Source organism: Bubalus kerabau, chromosome 19, assembly GCF_029407905.1.
Source record: "Bubalus kerabau isolate K-KA32 ecotype Philippines breed swamp buffalo chromosome 19, PCC_UOA_SB_1v2, whole genome shotgun sequence".
NCBI lineage: Eukaryota > Metazoa > Chordata > Mammalia > Artiodactyla > Bovidae > Bubalus > Bubalus kerabau.
In genome coordinates this window covers 35,066,528-35,079,807 of record NC_073642.1, presented here as the reverse complement: position 1 = coordinate 35,079,807, position 13,280 = coordinate 35,066,528, and the positions used below count along the sequence as shown (strand labels likewise).

General features: G+C 46.2%; 1 protein-coding gene and 1 long non-coding RNA gene across 5 annotated transcripts in view; one reads left to right on the top strand and one right to left on the bottom strand.

The window, feature by feature from the left end:
• The window catches only part of PML (PML nuclear body scaffold), a 57,350-nt gene that overhangs the window by 21,546 nt on the left and 22,524 nt on the right, over positions 1-13,280 (top strand). For all 4 annotated transcript variants that reach the window (XM_055555761.1, XM_055555763.1, XM_055555762.1 and 1 more), the window contains exons 3-4: positions 10,811-11,391; positions 12,999-13,069. In XM_055555761.1, the coding sequence (XP_055411736.1) occupies positions 10,811-11,391; positions 12,999-13,069 (652 nt within the window). The remainder of the gene's footprint in view (positions 1-10,810; positions 11,392-12,998; positions 13,070-13,280) is intronic.
• On the bottom strand, positions 9,905-10,921 carry LOC129633826 (uncharacterized). The gene is made up of 2 exons (XR_008705317.1): positions 10,796-10,921; positions 9,905-10,169 (listed from the first exon to the last, which is right to left on the bottom strand). It is a non-coding gene; the product is annotated as an uncharacterized LOC129633826 (long non-coding RNA).

The following is a 13,280-nucleotide window of genomic DNA, read 5'->3' as shown; positions in this document are numbered from 1 at the left end:
CCATCTCTTTCAGAATTTTCCACAGTTTATTGTGATCCACACAGTCAAAGGCTTTGGCATAGTCAATAAAGCAGAAATTAAAATAGCTTGATAATCACTATCTATGTGATAAACTTTGTCTTGTCTTGCAAGATTTACTGACATGTAAATTTAAATCATGTTCATGTTGACTAGTATTCAATACTATATAATTGTAGTTATTATTATACAACTCAATGAATTTGCACAAGTGATCTAACTTGCTCAAAACTTGAGTCTCCTTCATTAACATATAACTACACGTCACTTAAAATATTTCCTGCACTTGATAACTATTCTGGCAGTACTGCCAAGGGGCATCATTGCAATCACTTAAGCTAATGATGGTAATCACATATTAGAAATACTGTGTGGAGGAAGGGTTGACTGGAGAGACCAAAGAGACCTACTAAGGGACAGTCTTAAAGGCATCAAAGTCATAACTGGGGCAAGAACAAAGGCAGTATTGTTGGGAATTGGTATGACAGATCTGGGAACTAGAATTCTGCCTTAATCATCTCTACATTCTAGCCCCATAGCTGCAACATAGTTGGTATTCAGTAATTATATTTAAGTAAAGGAAGATAGAATTTAGTAAGACTTAAGGATGAGTAATTGTTGAAGCAGTCTAGGAGGGGAGGAGTCTGGAATTCCCCTTGATCTTTGGCTTGAGTGGCCTTTGGATGGTAGTTGCCTTCACTGCCATAAAGAGGGAAGGGAGGCAGGGACCCATGCAACAGTGCTCCGGCTGAATGAGTGACATGGCCCAAAAGAACACTGACCACCTCGTCTTGAAAGCAGAGACCTACACAGAAAAGAGTGGGGGAGGAAAAGTACAAATTTTCTCTTCCTCTTTCTTGGTTGTGGGGCCAGTATAAGGAGACAGTGCGAAATAGACAAGGCTTCCTTCTCCCCTCTTTCCTAACTTCTCTTATCTTCCTAAGACCTCAGGTTTCCCCATGTCTGCCACCACTTCGTCAGCTAATGGCTAGTTAATGGATAATGCTTTCACTCTCTTTGAGCATCTTGGCATCTCCAACTATGCATCTCCTCTCCTGGCTTCAGAAATCTTATTTCCTCAACTGTGTCACCCTGGAGATAGCAGGAAACCAGTCCCGTTAAGTGCATTCATACTGCTGTGCAAATGACTAACGGAGTCCTTTAATTCCCCTCTTGCTAATTATTTGAATTTCCAAAGGAGGCTGTTCCTTTCACTACTCCACAGAAGTGAAAGCTCCCAGTCACCTTGTTGAGATGGGGGTGTGATGTGGACGGTTTTTCTGTCACCATTCACCAAGCCAGGCCCTGCCCTGGAATTTTGCTCTGGGGCCAGCTGTCCTCCACAGGTCCTGATTTCATAGGATTTTTGCTTCTTGCATTCTGAGGATGCAAGATTCCTAGGAGAGTGTAAGTGGCATGCCGCTGTGGTCCTCGTGGGAGGTGAGGCTGGTTTAGGGTGGCATGTCCCTACTGGGAAGGGAGCAGTCCAGAGACCACACTCAGTGGTGGTATTTCCTTACTGCCCGAGGTTGAGAGGCTCACCCACCAGCAGCAGGGCTAGCCCCCCTCCCCACACACACAGCCCCGCTGTGTGCTTAATGCCCTGTCTTCTTTCACAACTCCAGGATGTCCAGTGTGTACCTGGCACTGTGCTGCTTGCTTCCCATACACCAGCCCCTCGTCTTTGTAACCATCTGTGAGACATAATCTTCATTCCTATTGTATAGATAAGACTCAGAGAGAACGTAATTCACTCACGGTCTCGTAGGCAGGAATCATGGCAGAGCTCCCGACACCTCATCCACTGTCAGGTGGCCTCTGGCATGGACGTTTACACACAGGCAGCTTAGGAATGGGAAGACTGAGAACCCAGGGAACTTATTGGAGCTTCTCTTAAAATACCCATAGTGCAGTCAATTCACTGCACAGTCATAAAGGAATAAACCGAACAATGTGGCACAAAACAGAAGAGATAGAGCTTTGTTGTAATTCCCAGTTGAAATGTTCTCTGTTGGTTCCCCATTGCTTCCTATTTAAAGTCAAAACTCCTTTGTTTAGAATTGAGTATGGAAACTTGGAAAATCTCAGTGCATAAAAAGGGGGAGGGAGGAACAGAAAGAGGTAACTACTATCAGTATAGAATTTTTCCTTTCCTTCCTGCTGTCTCTATAATTATCTAAAACAGAATGAACATCCCTGAGTGTCACAAAGTGTAATTGCCTTAAAATAGGAGCTCGTGCATGTCTTTTCAAAAAATAGGCCATTTTGAATTTTCAGGCAACTCCATCTGTTGACTGTATGATTTCTTCCATTTCTTCCTTGGTTATAAGGTCTTTATGATCATGAGAGTAAATAGCCAACTGTTAGATCCCCATGGTGTTATTTTTCATATTTAACTCTGATTCATCAAAAATATATCTTGTTGTAGTGTATAAGGCAAAGCTCTAACTTGATTTATCCTCCCTCTCTCATAACCAGTTTTCCTGATAAAATTGTTGAAAACCCCTTTAATGTCCATTAGTTTGGGATGCTCTTTTTCATTATGTAAAATGCTGTATTCTGATAGATGACAGGGTCTCTTTCAGGGCTTTTTGTTGTGCTGATCTTTCTCTTGGCTATTAAACCAGTACATGAATAGTGATAGTTCTATAATGTTGTCGGTGGCACTGAAAATCCTCATCCTTACACGGATTTTTCAGAAAATTTCTTATCTATCTGATCTGTTTACTCCTTCATGTGAAATCTAGAATCAATTGGTTAAGTTTTAAAATCTCATTCTTGGGACTTCCCTCATTGTCCAGTGGTTAAGAATCTGCCTTCCAATGCAGGGGATGCAGGTTCAATCCCTGGTTGGAAAATTAAGATTCCACATGCTGAGTGGCAACTAAACCCACGTGCCGCAACTAGAGAGCCCACGCGCAGTACAGCCCATGCTCCAAAACTGGAGAAGCCCCCCACTCTGCAACTAAAGAAAGCCCACACACCACAACGAAGACCCAGCGCAGCCAAAAATAATAACAATTTAAAAATATTTTGTAATTGCTTTAAAATCTCATTCGTAGTTTGCCAAAATTGCTTCAGACCTTTATATTAACTTCAGAAAAATTAATATAATAATAGTCTCTGTAGTTGGGACCTTGATACACTCTTTCGTGTTTTTAGACTTTCTCTCTTAGTGGTTTTTTTTGTCCTTTAGTCTATATAAGTTCTACATGTTTCTTGTTAGGATTATGTCTAGGTATTATTATTATTAATTTTTTTAGCATTTTAAAAATTGCCATTGTGAATGAGAACTGGAAAATATTTACCATATTACGGGAGTCCAGCCCTGGTTGGATCCAGGGATTCCCTCAGGATGACGGCTTCGGCGATTTAAAGGGATAGCGTCAGTGGAGAGAATCAGAGGCCTAATTATAATTGGTTTACGTGGGAAATCAGTATACCCCCACGCTCCAATTACTTTGGCCTGAGGAAAGAGTAGAGACAAAAGGAAAGAAGAGAAAGAACGACACGGGGAGACCAAGCTTCGGTGAGCAAGGCCCATAGCTTTATTTTTAGCAGGGACTTTTATACCTCAAGTTGCACATAGAAGATAATGGGGGATGCAAAGTCATGTAAGGTCAGCAGACCTTAATCATTATCGCAAATACAAAGGCTTTGGGTGATTTACATCATCTTCTGGTCAGGAGACCTGCTAACATTTTTCTTCTGATAAGAATTAGTCAACCAGAAAAACTTATTTTCTCCAAAGGTGACTTTTCGTAGAGTTTAGTACCACTCCCCAAAAGCACTAGACAGAGTTGCATTCCTATAGGGCAAGAGTGTCGTGGGGGTAAGCTTAGGGGTCCAAGGTTATTATTAACATTAAAGCTTCTACTTATATTTCTTATATATCAGCTATATTAATTACACTCCCAGGAGCACAGTGGGTAAGAAATATGGAAACTTGGCAGCAGGCATTAACTCAACAAAGAAATCTTCTATCGGTTCTATTTTAACAATTTTCTAACTCCCCGAGAAGCCCTGCATTATTAGAATAACTAAGTCTCCTTGTGTATACCCCGGAGACTTATAAACTAGAGCTCTTAAGTTGCTTTTCTTACAGATAAGAGCGGTTGGGGATAGCCCCTTGTGACTGTCAGAGGAATTGGTGAAAGTCATGAAGCAGTAAAACAGACAGGCTCAGGTTTTGGGGTAGACGCTCAGGCAGGCCCAGAGGGGCACCCCTCGAGTTCTGGCTCACCTTGCCCACCAGATCGCTCCCACATGACCTTGTCATAGGGTGGGGACTCCCGTGCTGGCTCCCAGCACCATATTTTCTTTCGTTTTCTTTGCTAGAATAGAATTCAGCTATTGTAATTCTGGTGTATTGATTTGGTAGTGTTTTAGTTTGTTCTTTTGAGTATTCCAGGAGTAAATGAGTGCCCTTTTGCTCTCCAGACCTACACCTCTTTGCATTAAGTCCGAATCCTTATCATGGAGCTCCTATGGGCAGGTGCCCACCTCACCTCTGTCACCCCTAAAAATGCCAAGCACACAGGAGGTGAAGAACTAAGCCAAGGAAGTCACTCATGGTCTTGGGTGGCAGCCCCATGAGGGATCATTCTGATTCAGAGTCTGCACCTCAGTCTGAGCAGAAAGTTGGGCTTTGGGCCCCAGGGTGTCTGTTGTAAGGCCCCAAACAGAGAGAGACCTGAAGCTAACTATCTCCTTCCATCCAGAGGGGAGTGGTGGGGGTATCACTCAGTGGTAGAGTATTTGACTGCAGAGGGGGAGCGGTGGCTGGTTTCCCTTGGGAGACCGCACTTGGGGCAGAAGGAGCCAAAGAAGAGGACCCAGCAGAGACTGTGGTCCACGCAGCAAGTCTTGCTCTCCCTCCAGAAAGGCCACTCTAGGGGTCCCCTTCCCAGCCTAGAGCACTCTTCTTTTTTTCTAAGTTGTTTTTTTTTTTTAATGTGGATATTTTTTAAAGTCTTCACTGAATTTGTTACAATATTGTTTCTGTTTTATGTTTTGGTTTTTTGGCCACGAGGCATGTGGGATCTTAGCTCCCAGACCAGGGATCAAACATATGCACCCCTACATTGGAAGGTAAAGTCTTAACCACTGGACCACCAGGGAAATCCCTATGGAGCACCTTTTCTGAGAAAGGGACACTCACCACAGACTCAACCCCTCTCCCATGGACCCAAAGCTGAGAAAATGACAGCTGGTTCTAGTTCTCCCTTTGTGTCTATAGCCTATCTAATCATCTACATGGAGAAGGTGATGGCACCCCACACCAGTACTCTTGCCTGGAAAATCCCATGGGCGGAGGAGCCTGGTGGGCTGCAGCCCATGGGGTCACGAAGAGTCGGACACAACTGAGAGACTTCACTTTCACTTTTCTCTTTCATGCATTGGAGAAGGAAATGGCAACGCACTCCAGTGTTCTTGCCTGGAGAATCCCAGGGACTGGGGAGCCTGCTGCGCTGCCTTCTCTGGGGTCGCACAGAGTTGGACACAACTGAAGCAATTTAGCAGCGGCAGCAGCATTGCTCACATCTAATAGAATTCTGTTCTTTAATTAAAAACATAGGTAATACATTCACACAGTTCAGCAAAAGGAGAGCAAACTCAAAGGTGTACAGTGAAATGTCTTACTCCACCTCTGCCCTGCCCCATCCCATAACTAATAATTTGTAACCTTCCAAGGTTTCTTTATTCAAATGCAATCAAATATGAATATATTCTTATTTTTCTCCATTCATATACAAAGGGTAGCATTCTATATATACACTTCACATCTTGATTTATTTAAAATATACATCATCATAATTGAATACAGTATATGCTGGTTACTGTTCTAACCTTATACGTATATAACACATCTAATCCTTCTAATACTCCTATTAGTATCCTTATTTTGCCAGGGAGATTTTTGCCTCTAATGAACCTCCTCTGTTTTTTCCAGCTGTGTTGTACTCTGTTGCACAGGTACATCTTAATTTATGTAACTCTTTGAGCAGTGATGGGCACTTAGGTTGTCTCTATTCTTTGCTATTATGGACTGTGTCACATTGTACAGCTGTTACCTTTTATGCCTGGAGATAGAGCTGTAGAAAAGAAATCTAGAAGGGGTGTTGCTGGGTCAAAGTATAAATACATTTGTAATTGTGATGAATATTGCCAAATTTCCCTCTCCAGAGTTACTCATTGTTTTCATAATCCTTAGCATTTCTCATTAATAGTGTCATTAGAGAACACTAATATTTCAGTCAATCATAATTATAGTCTTTGTTCAAAACATTCATGACGGACTTATTTGATCTTCTCCAGCACTCCCATATGAGGTGGGAATTACCCGTATTTTACAGATAAGAAAACCAAGGTCCAGAGAGGTTATGTGACCTGCCAAGGAACGGCACAGAGCTGAGGTCAGATCCGCATCTGCCCAGCGTTTTTCTCTGCTCCCCCTACCACTTACCTCAGTCACTGGCCCTGCCTCACAGGCTAGATGAGTCTCTGTTACTTAGATCCAGTGTGCTGAGGCTGGAGGTGTTGAAGGCACATGACCCAGTAGTGACCCCTGTTTCCCTTTCCACACATTTTTCTGTTTCCAGAGAAGTTTTGCTAGTGTGAAATGAGTCTCCTCTGTTTGATCAAGAGGCTTAAGCCCTGGGACTTACCACCTTGGGTGACTTGGGAAGGTTGAGAGCTGGTGAAGCTGAGGACTCGTACCTGGTACCTGGTGCCAAGACTTTGGAACCAGGTTGGCCAGCAGGCTCTCTTTTGGCATTTCTAGGACAAGTTGATCTCAATAATTGAGACTAAAGTGGCCCCAGCTAAAATCCTTTCTCCTGGCCTTAGATGGGCTTACTTGTTATTCTCATTGCTGGTGAGAGTAAATTACAGCAGTATTTCTAGGGAAGTAACTAATATTTTTCCTGGTAATATTTTTTTAATCTATGATTAATGAGCTTCTGGCTACGCTGGGTCGTCCTTGCTGCATTGCAGGCTTTCTCTGGTTGCGGTGAACCAGGGTTTCTCATTGCCCTGGCTTCTCTTGTTGGCAGAGCACAGGCTCCAGGGCACACGGGCTTCAGTAGTTGTGGTGCCCAGGCTTAGTCACCTCCCTGCATGTGGGATCTTCCTGAAACAGGGGTCAAACCCATGTTCTCTGCCTTGGCAGGCAGATTCTTAACCACCAGATCACAGGGAAGTCCTCCTGGTGCTATTTGAAGAGTAATATTTAATACAATGTTTCAGAATGTGGGCTCTGAGCCAGGCTACTTGGGTTTTAGTTAGTTTCCTATTGTTGCTGTAACAATTTACCACAAATTTAGGAGCTTGAAGATGCTAAAGCTGTAACTCCAGTATTTTGGCCACCTCATGCGAAGAGTTGACCCATTGGAAAAGACCTTGATGCTGGGAGGGATTGGGGGCAGGAGGAGAAGGGGACAGCAGAGGATCAGATGGCTGGATGGCATCACCAACTCGATGGACATGAGTTTGGGTGAACTCCGGGAGTTGGTGATGGACAGGGAGGCCTGGCGTGCTTCGATTCATGGGGTCGCAAAGAGTCGGACACGACTGAGCAACTGAACTGAACTGAACTGAACCATTACAGATAGATGGCTATTTACCTCTGGAGGTCAGAAGTCTGCAGTAGGTCTCATTGAGCTACAATCGAGATGCCTGTAGGACAGTGTTCCTTATGGAGGCTCTTGAGGAGAGTCCATTTTCTTGCCTTTTCTAGCTTCTAGAGGCTGCCTGCATTCTTTTCTTTTTTAAAAAAATATTGTTTATTTATTTATTTGACTGCTCCCAGCCTTAGTTGCAGCACATGGAATGTTTAGTTTTGGCATGTGGGATCTAGTTCCCTGACCAGGGATCGAAAGCAGAGTCTTAGCCACTAGACCTCCAGGGAAGTCCCTGTCTGCATTCTGTATTTCCTGATCCCCTGCCACCTTCAAAGCCACCAGGGCAGTATCACTGTGACCTCCGCTTCCTCTCCCTCTCTTTCTCTCCTGCCTCTCTCCTCTTTCCCCTATGAGGTTGCCTGTGATTACATTCGGAGAAGGCAATGGCACCCCACTCCAGTACTCTTACCTGGAAAATCCCATGGATGAAGGAGCCTGGAAGGCTGCAGTCCATGGGGTCACAGAGTCGAACAAGACTGAAGTGACTTAACAGCAGCAGCAGCAGTGATTACATTGGGTCCACCCAGATAATCCAAGATAATCTTCCCATCTCAAGATCCTTAATATAATCACACCTATCAAGTCCTTTTTGCCATGTGAAATGAAGTGAAAGTCACTCAGTCGAGTCCAACTCTTTGCGACCCCATGGCCTATACAGTCCATGGGATTCTGCAGGTCAGAATACTGGAGTGGGTAGCCTTTCCCTTCTCCAGGGGACCTTCCCAGCCCAAGGATCAAACCCAGGTCTCCCACATTGCAGGTGGATTCTTTACCAACTGAGCCACAAGGGAAGCCCAGGAATACTGGAGTGGGTAGCCTATCCCTTCTCCAGGGGATCTTCCCAACCCAGAAATTGAACTGGGGTCTCCTGTGTTGCAGGCGGATTCTTTACCAACTGAGCTATCAGGGAAGCCCTTCTTGCCATGTGACGTGTCATATTCAGGTTCCAGGAATCAGTACTTGAATGCACACCATTATTCTGCCTACTACAGAATTCTGCCTACTTCTGGACTCTATCACTTTCTAATTGTGTGACCTTGAACAAGTTATTGTACCTCATGCTTAGTTTCTCCTTCCTTAAAATGGGAACAATGATAATTCCCACTCCATAGGATTGTTATAAGGATTAAGTGAGTTGATATTTGTGAAATGTTTATAAGTGTCTTGACACATAGTAAATACTATGGAAGTGTCTGCTGGCTAAAATATATTAAATAAAAATATACACTCTCTTAGCAATTCTATTTTGTAATATATTTCATAGAAACAAAAGGATCTATGCATTAGGCTACATAAAGCATTGTCCATATTGGGGGGAAATGCACAAACAGGAAATCACTGGAATGCCCGTTAACATGGAGTTCTGCAACACCCTGGGCTGCAGACCCATCCTGGTCAGAAACCTTTTAGGAACTGGCGAGGAGCAAAGGAGGCTTTGTCTGCTGCTTCACATTGCTCTCATCACTGCCTGAACCACCCCTCACCACCCCTCCTCCAACCCCTCCCCCCTCTCCTGCACACACCCCTCCCAAGCACCCCGTGGAAAAACTGTCTTCCACTAAACTGATCCAATGCATTATTAATAGAATGACTGAGTCAGTGTGGTCCATCTGGAATGTAATGGAGCTATTAAAGAATATATTAGTCCATCCTAAAGGAGATCAGTCCTGGGTGTTCATTGGTGGGACTGATGTTGAAGCTGCAACTCCAATACTTTGGCCACCTGATGCGAAGAGCTGACTCATTGGAAAAGACCCTGATGCTGGGAAAGATTGAGGGCAGGAGGAGAAGGGGACGGCAGAGGATGAGATGGTTGGATGGCATCACTGACTCAATGGACATGGGTTTGGGTAGACTCCGGGAGTTGGTGATGGACAGGGAGGCCTGGGGTGCTGCGGTTTATGGGGTTGCAAAGAGTCGGACACAACCGAACGACTGAACTGAACTAAAGATAATGCTTGTAGACCTAGATGGGGAGTGTCCTGAACGAAAGTTAAATTAGAGGAGGAAGTTACAAAATAATTGTTTAGCATGATCTGATTTTTTTTAAAAAAAAAACATCAGCCTGCCCAAAATTGTTGTAGGTATGAGTCAGTTATTTAACCTCTGAACATCTTGATTTCTTCTATCTGTAAAGTGAGGATAATAATAGTTCTCTTAAGAAACTCTACCAAGGATTAAGTGGGATGAAATGTATCAAGTCCTTAGAATTCTGCTAGCAGTCTATGGGGTCGCACAGAGTTGGACGACTGAAGCGACTTAGCAGCAGCAGCAGCAGAAGAGTGTGAATATTTATGTGAAGTGGTTTGAAGAGCCAGAGGTGTGAAGGATGCACCCAGGTTGAAGGATGCTCTCCTGGTTGCCTCCAAGGTGGAGAAGAGCCAGAGGTGTGAAGGATGCTCTCCTGGTTGCCTCCGAAGTGGAGAAAAGAAATTCAGAAGTGCTGGGTGCTTCTGATGATGATTAACTCTGCTTAAAAAAAAAAAAAAAAAGATTTATTTAATTGGAGGATAATTACTTTACAATATTGTGATGATTTTTGCCATACATCGACATGAATCAGCCATGGGTGTACATGTGTCGCCCCATCCTAAAACCCCCTCCCATCTCCCTCCCCACCCTATCCCTTTGGGTTGTCCCAGAGCACTAACTTTGGGTACCCTGCTTCACGCATCAAACTTGCACTGGTCATCTATTTTACATATGGGAATGTATACATTTCAATGCTTTTCTCTCAAATCATCCCACCCTCGCCTTCTCCCATAGAGTCCAAAAGTCTGTTCTTTACATCTGTGCCTCTTTCGCTGCCCTGCATGTGGGATCTTTGTTACTGTTTTTCTAAATTACATATATGTGTTAATATACAGTATTTCATGGATGGAGGCTAGCTATTACTACTTTGGTAACTTTTTTGTGTTCCAGTAAGTTTTATTAGTAGTTTGCATACTATCACCATAACCAGAAACACTGAACTGAGAAAAGCACAGATGTAGAAATATACTAGGATTCAAAGTTTTGTAACTGTTTTGAAGAGGCATTTAATAAAGAATATTTAAAGAGAAAAAGAAAGCAGGAATGCCCTAAATCAGGCCAACCTTCTGTGTCCACAGCATCTACTGCCGAGGCTGCTCCAAGCCCTTGTGCTGCTCGTGCGCGCTCCTGGATAGGGGCCACAGCGAGCTCAAGTGTGACATCAGCATGGAGATCCAGCAGCGGCAGGATGAGCTGGACACCATGACCCAGGACCTGCAGGAGCAGGACCGCACCTTTGGGGCAGCGCAGGCGCAGATGCGCTCTGCCATCAGCCAGCTGGGCCGCGTACGCGCCGACACTGAGGAGTTCATCCGTGAGCGCGTGCGCGACGTGGTAGCGCACGTGCTAGAGCAGGAGCGTCAGCTGCTGGAAAGCGTGGGTGCGCGGTACCAGCGCGACTACGAAGAGATAGCGGGCCAGCTGGGCCGGCTGGATGCCGTACTGCAGCGGATCCGTATGGGCAGCGTGCTGGTGCAGAGGATGAAACTCTACGCCTCGGATCAGGAGGTGCTGGACATGCATGACTTCCTGCGCAAGGCGCTCCACCAGCTGCGCCAGGAGGAGCCCCAGAGCCTGCGAGCCACCGTGCGCACAGACAGCTTCGACGAATTCAGGGTGCGCCTGCAGGACCTCGTCTCTTGCATCAGCCGGGGTACAGGTAAGCCAGCATCAGCTCAAGGCTGGCCTGTTTACCCTGGGAGGGCTTGGGCCTGCTGCTGCCCCTGGGGAAAGGCAGGTGGAAAAGATCAGCCCCATGTGGCATAAGAGGAAACAGGGGGTTTTATTAAGTCTCTTGGGTTTGATCACATCGTAGGTTACAGAGAGCAGGATAAGTCTAGGGGAGCGGAAGCCTGCAGCCACCCAGTAGGGTCACGTCTGACTGATTTACAAGACGCTGAGTATTCGTTGTGATCTTGTGACTCTCAAGGAAGTTGAAAGTGAAAGTCACTCACTTGTGTCCAACTCTGGTCCCATGAACTGTAGCCCACCAGGCTCCCCTTCGTGGAATTCTCCAGGCAAGAGGGACTGGAATAGGTTGCCAGTTCCTTCTCCAGGGAATCTTCCCAACCCAGGGATTGAACCCCGGTATCCTGCATTGCAGGCAGATTCCTTACTGCTTGAGCCACTGGGGGAAGCCCCTCAAGGGACTTAAGAAACTATAAAGCTGAGAACCATACCCTGTATCATTTTAGCCCAGAGGGGCCGACCACTACCACTACCACACCACCGCTCCTGCCCCCCACCCCCATCCCCTGGTTGGGTGCTTACCCAAAACCAGGCTCAGTGGAGGGGATCTTTTGCCCCTCGGATGGCCTGCCATCTGGACTAGCTGCCTACCTTTGTGGGCCCTGCGTGGGCACTGGGGAAGTGGGGAGACAGAGGACCAGTTTCTAACCTGGAGTTGTCCAGTCCAACTGGGAGACAAGGTTGGGGCACATCATGTGGCTGGAGAATGAGAGTGCTTGGCTCTGTAGCCCAAATCCAGGAGTTACAGCAGCTTTCTAGGCGCTGGAGGCAGCATGGAGGCTTCCAAGAGACACAGGGGCTGCACAGGAGGGCCTCCGGGGTGGGGAGGCTGAAATGGCTCTTTGACAAAATCTCCGGTTCTGGTGTGAGGATGCCCTTTCAGTGAGAAAGGGGAGGGAAGCCTCGGAATCTGAAGGTTCTTGGGCAGATGGCAGTGATGGAGACCTGCCCACTCCTGCCCTCGCAGCTAGTGGATGTGGATTCATCAAAACGCAGTCCTAGCGTGGACATGCGCCTTCACCTAGGTGGTAACTACTACCGCATGTGCAGGAAATGACCTCCGTAGAGTTTAAACAGCTTGCCTCGGTGGTGGCAGAGAAAGGAGTTATTTTATCTTCCAGCATTAGAGATTTAGATTTAATGAAAATAGGCCACAGGTCAGAAGAGTGCCATGGAGCTCTCACTGTGCAGAGAAATCAGTGAGCAGTAACGCTGTTAGAATTGTCCATGCTTTGCCTTGGTGGCGGCCCCCAGTTGGAGAGAGCTGTGCTTGGGGTCTGGAGCCAAAGGCAAGCACTCTCCCATGCCACCCCTCTCTTCCTTCTAGGTGAGTTCATGCCCACTGCAATCAGGGAGCTTTCTTTCCAACTACAGCCACTCCATGGAGCTGCCAGAGGCCTTGGAAAAGGGGCCTCCAGGAAAAGCAACAGGAATGTTTCCTTTGTCACTGTCCTAAGACAGGATGCGTCTCACCAGGGATGTCCGTGACCTGCCCATGACCTTCTCTGTGTTCTCCAGATGCAGCTCTATCCAGGAGAGCCAGCCCAGAAGCTGCCAGCACTCCCAGAGACACCTGTGGCACTGACCCGGTGAGATGGACTTGAGGTTTGAAGGGGAGGTGGTCCATCCTGCGGGCCGGGTGGGTTGGGAGTTCCCCTCTGTTGGAAAGGAAACTGAGTCTTGCTGTCCCCGTGTCTGCAGACAACAGAGAAGAGAGAGCACCTGAGAGTATGACAGCAGGGGCCTGGACTGGAGCCTTCAGTGGGAGGGGGCAGAGGAAGGGCTGGCTGGCTCTGGGCT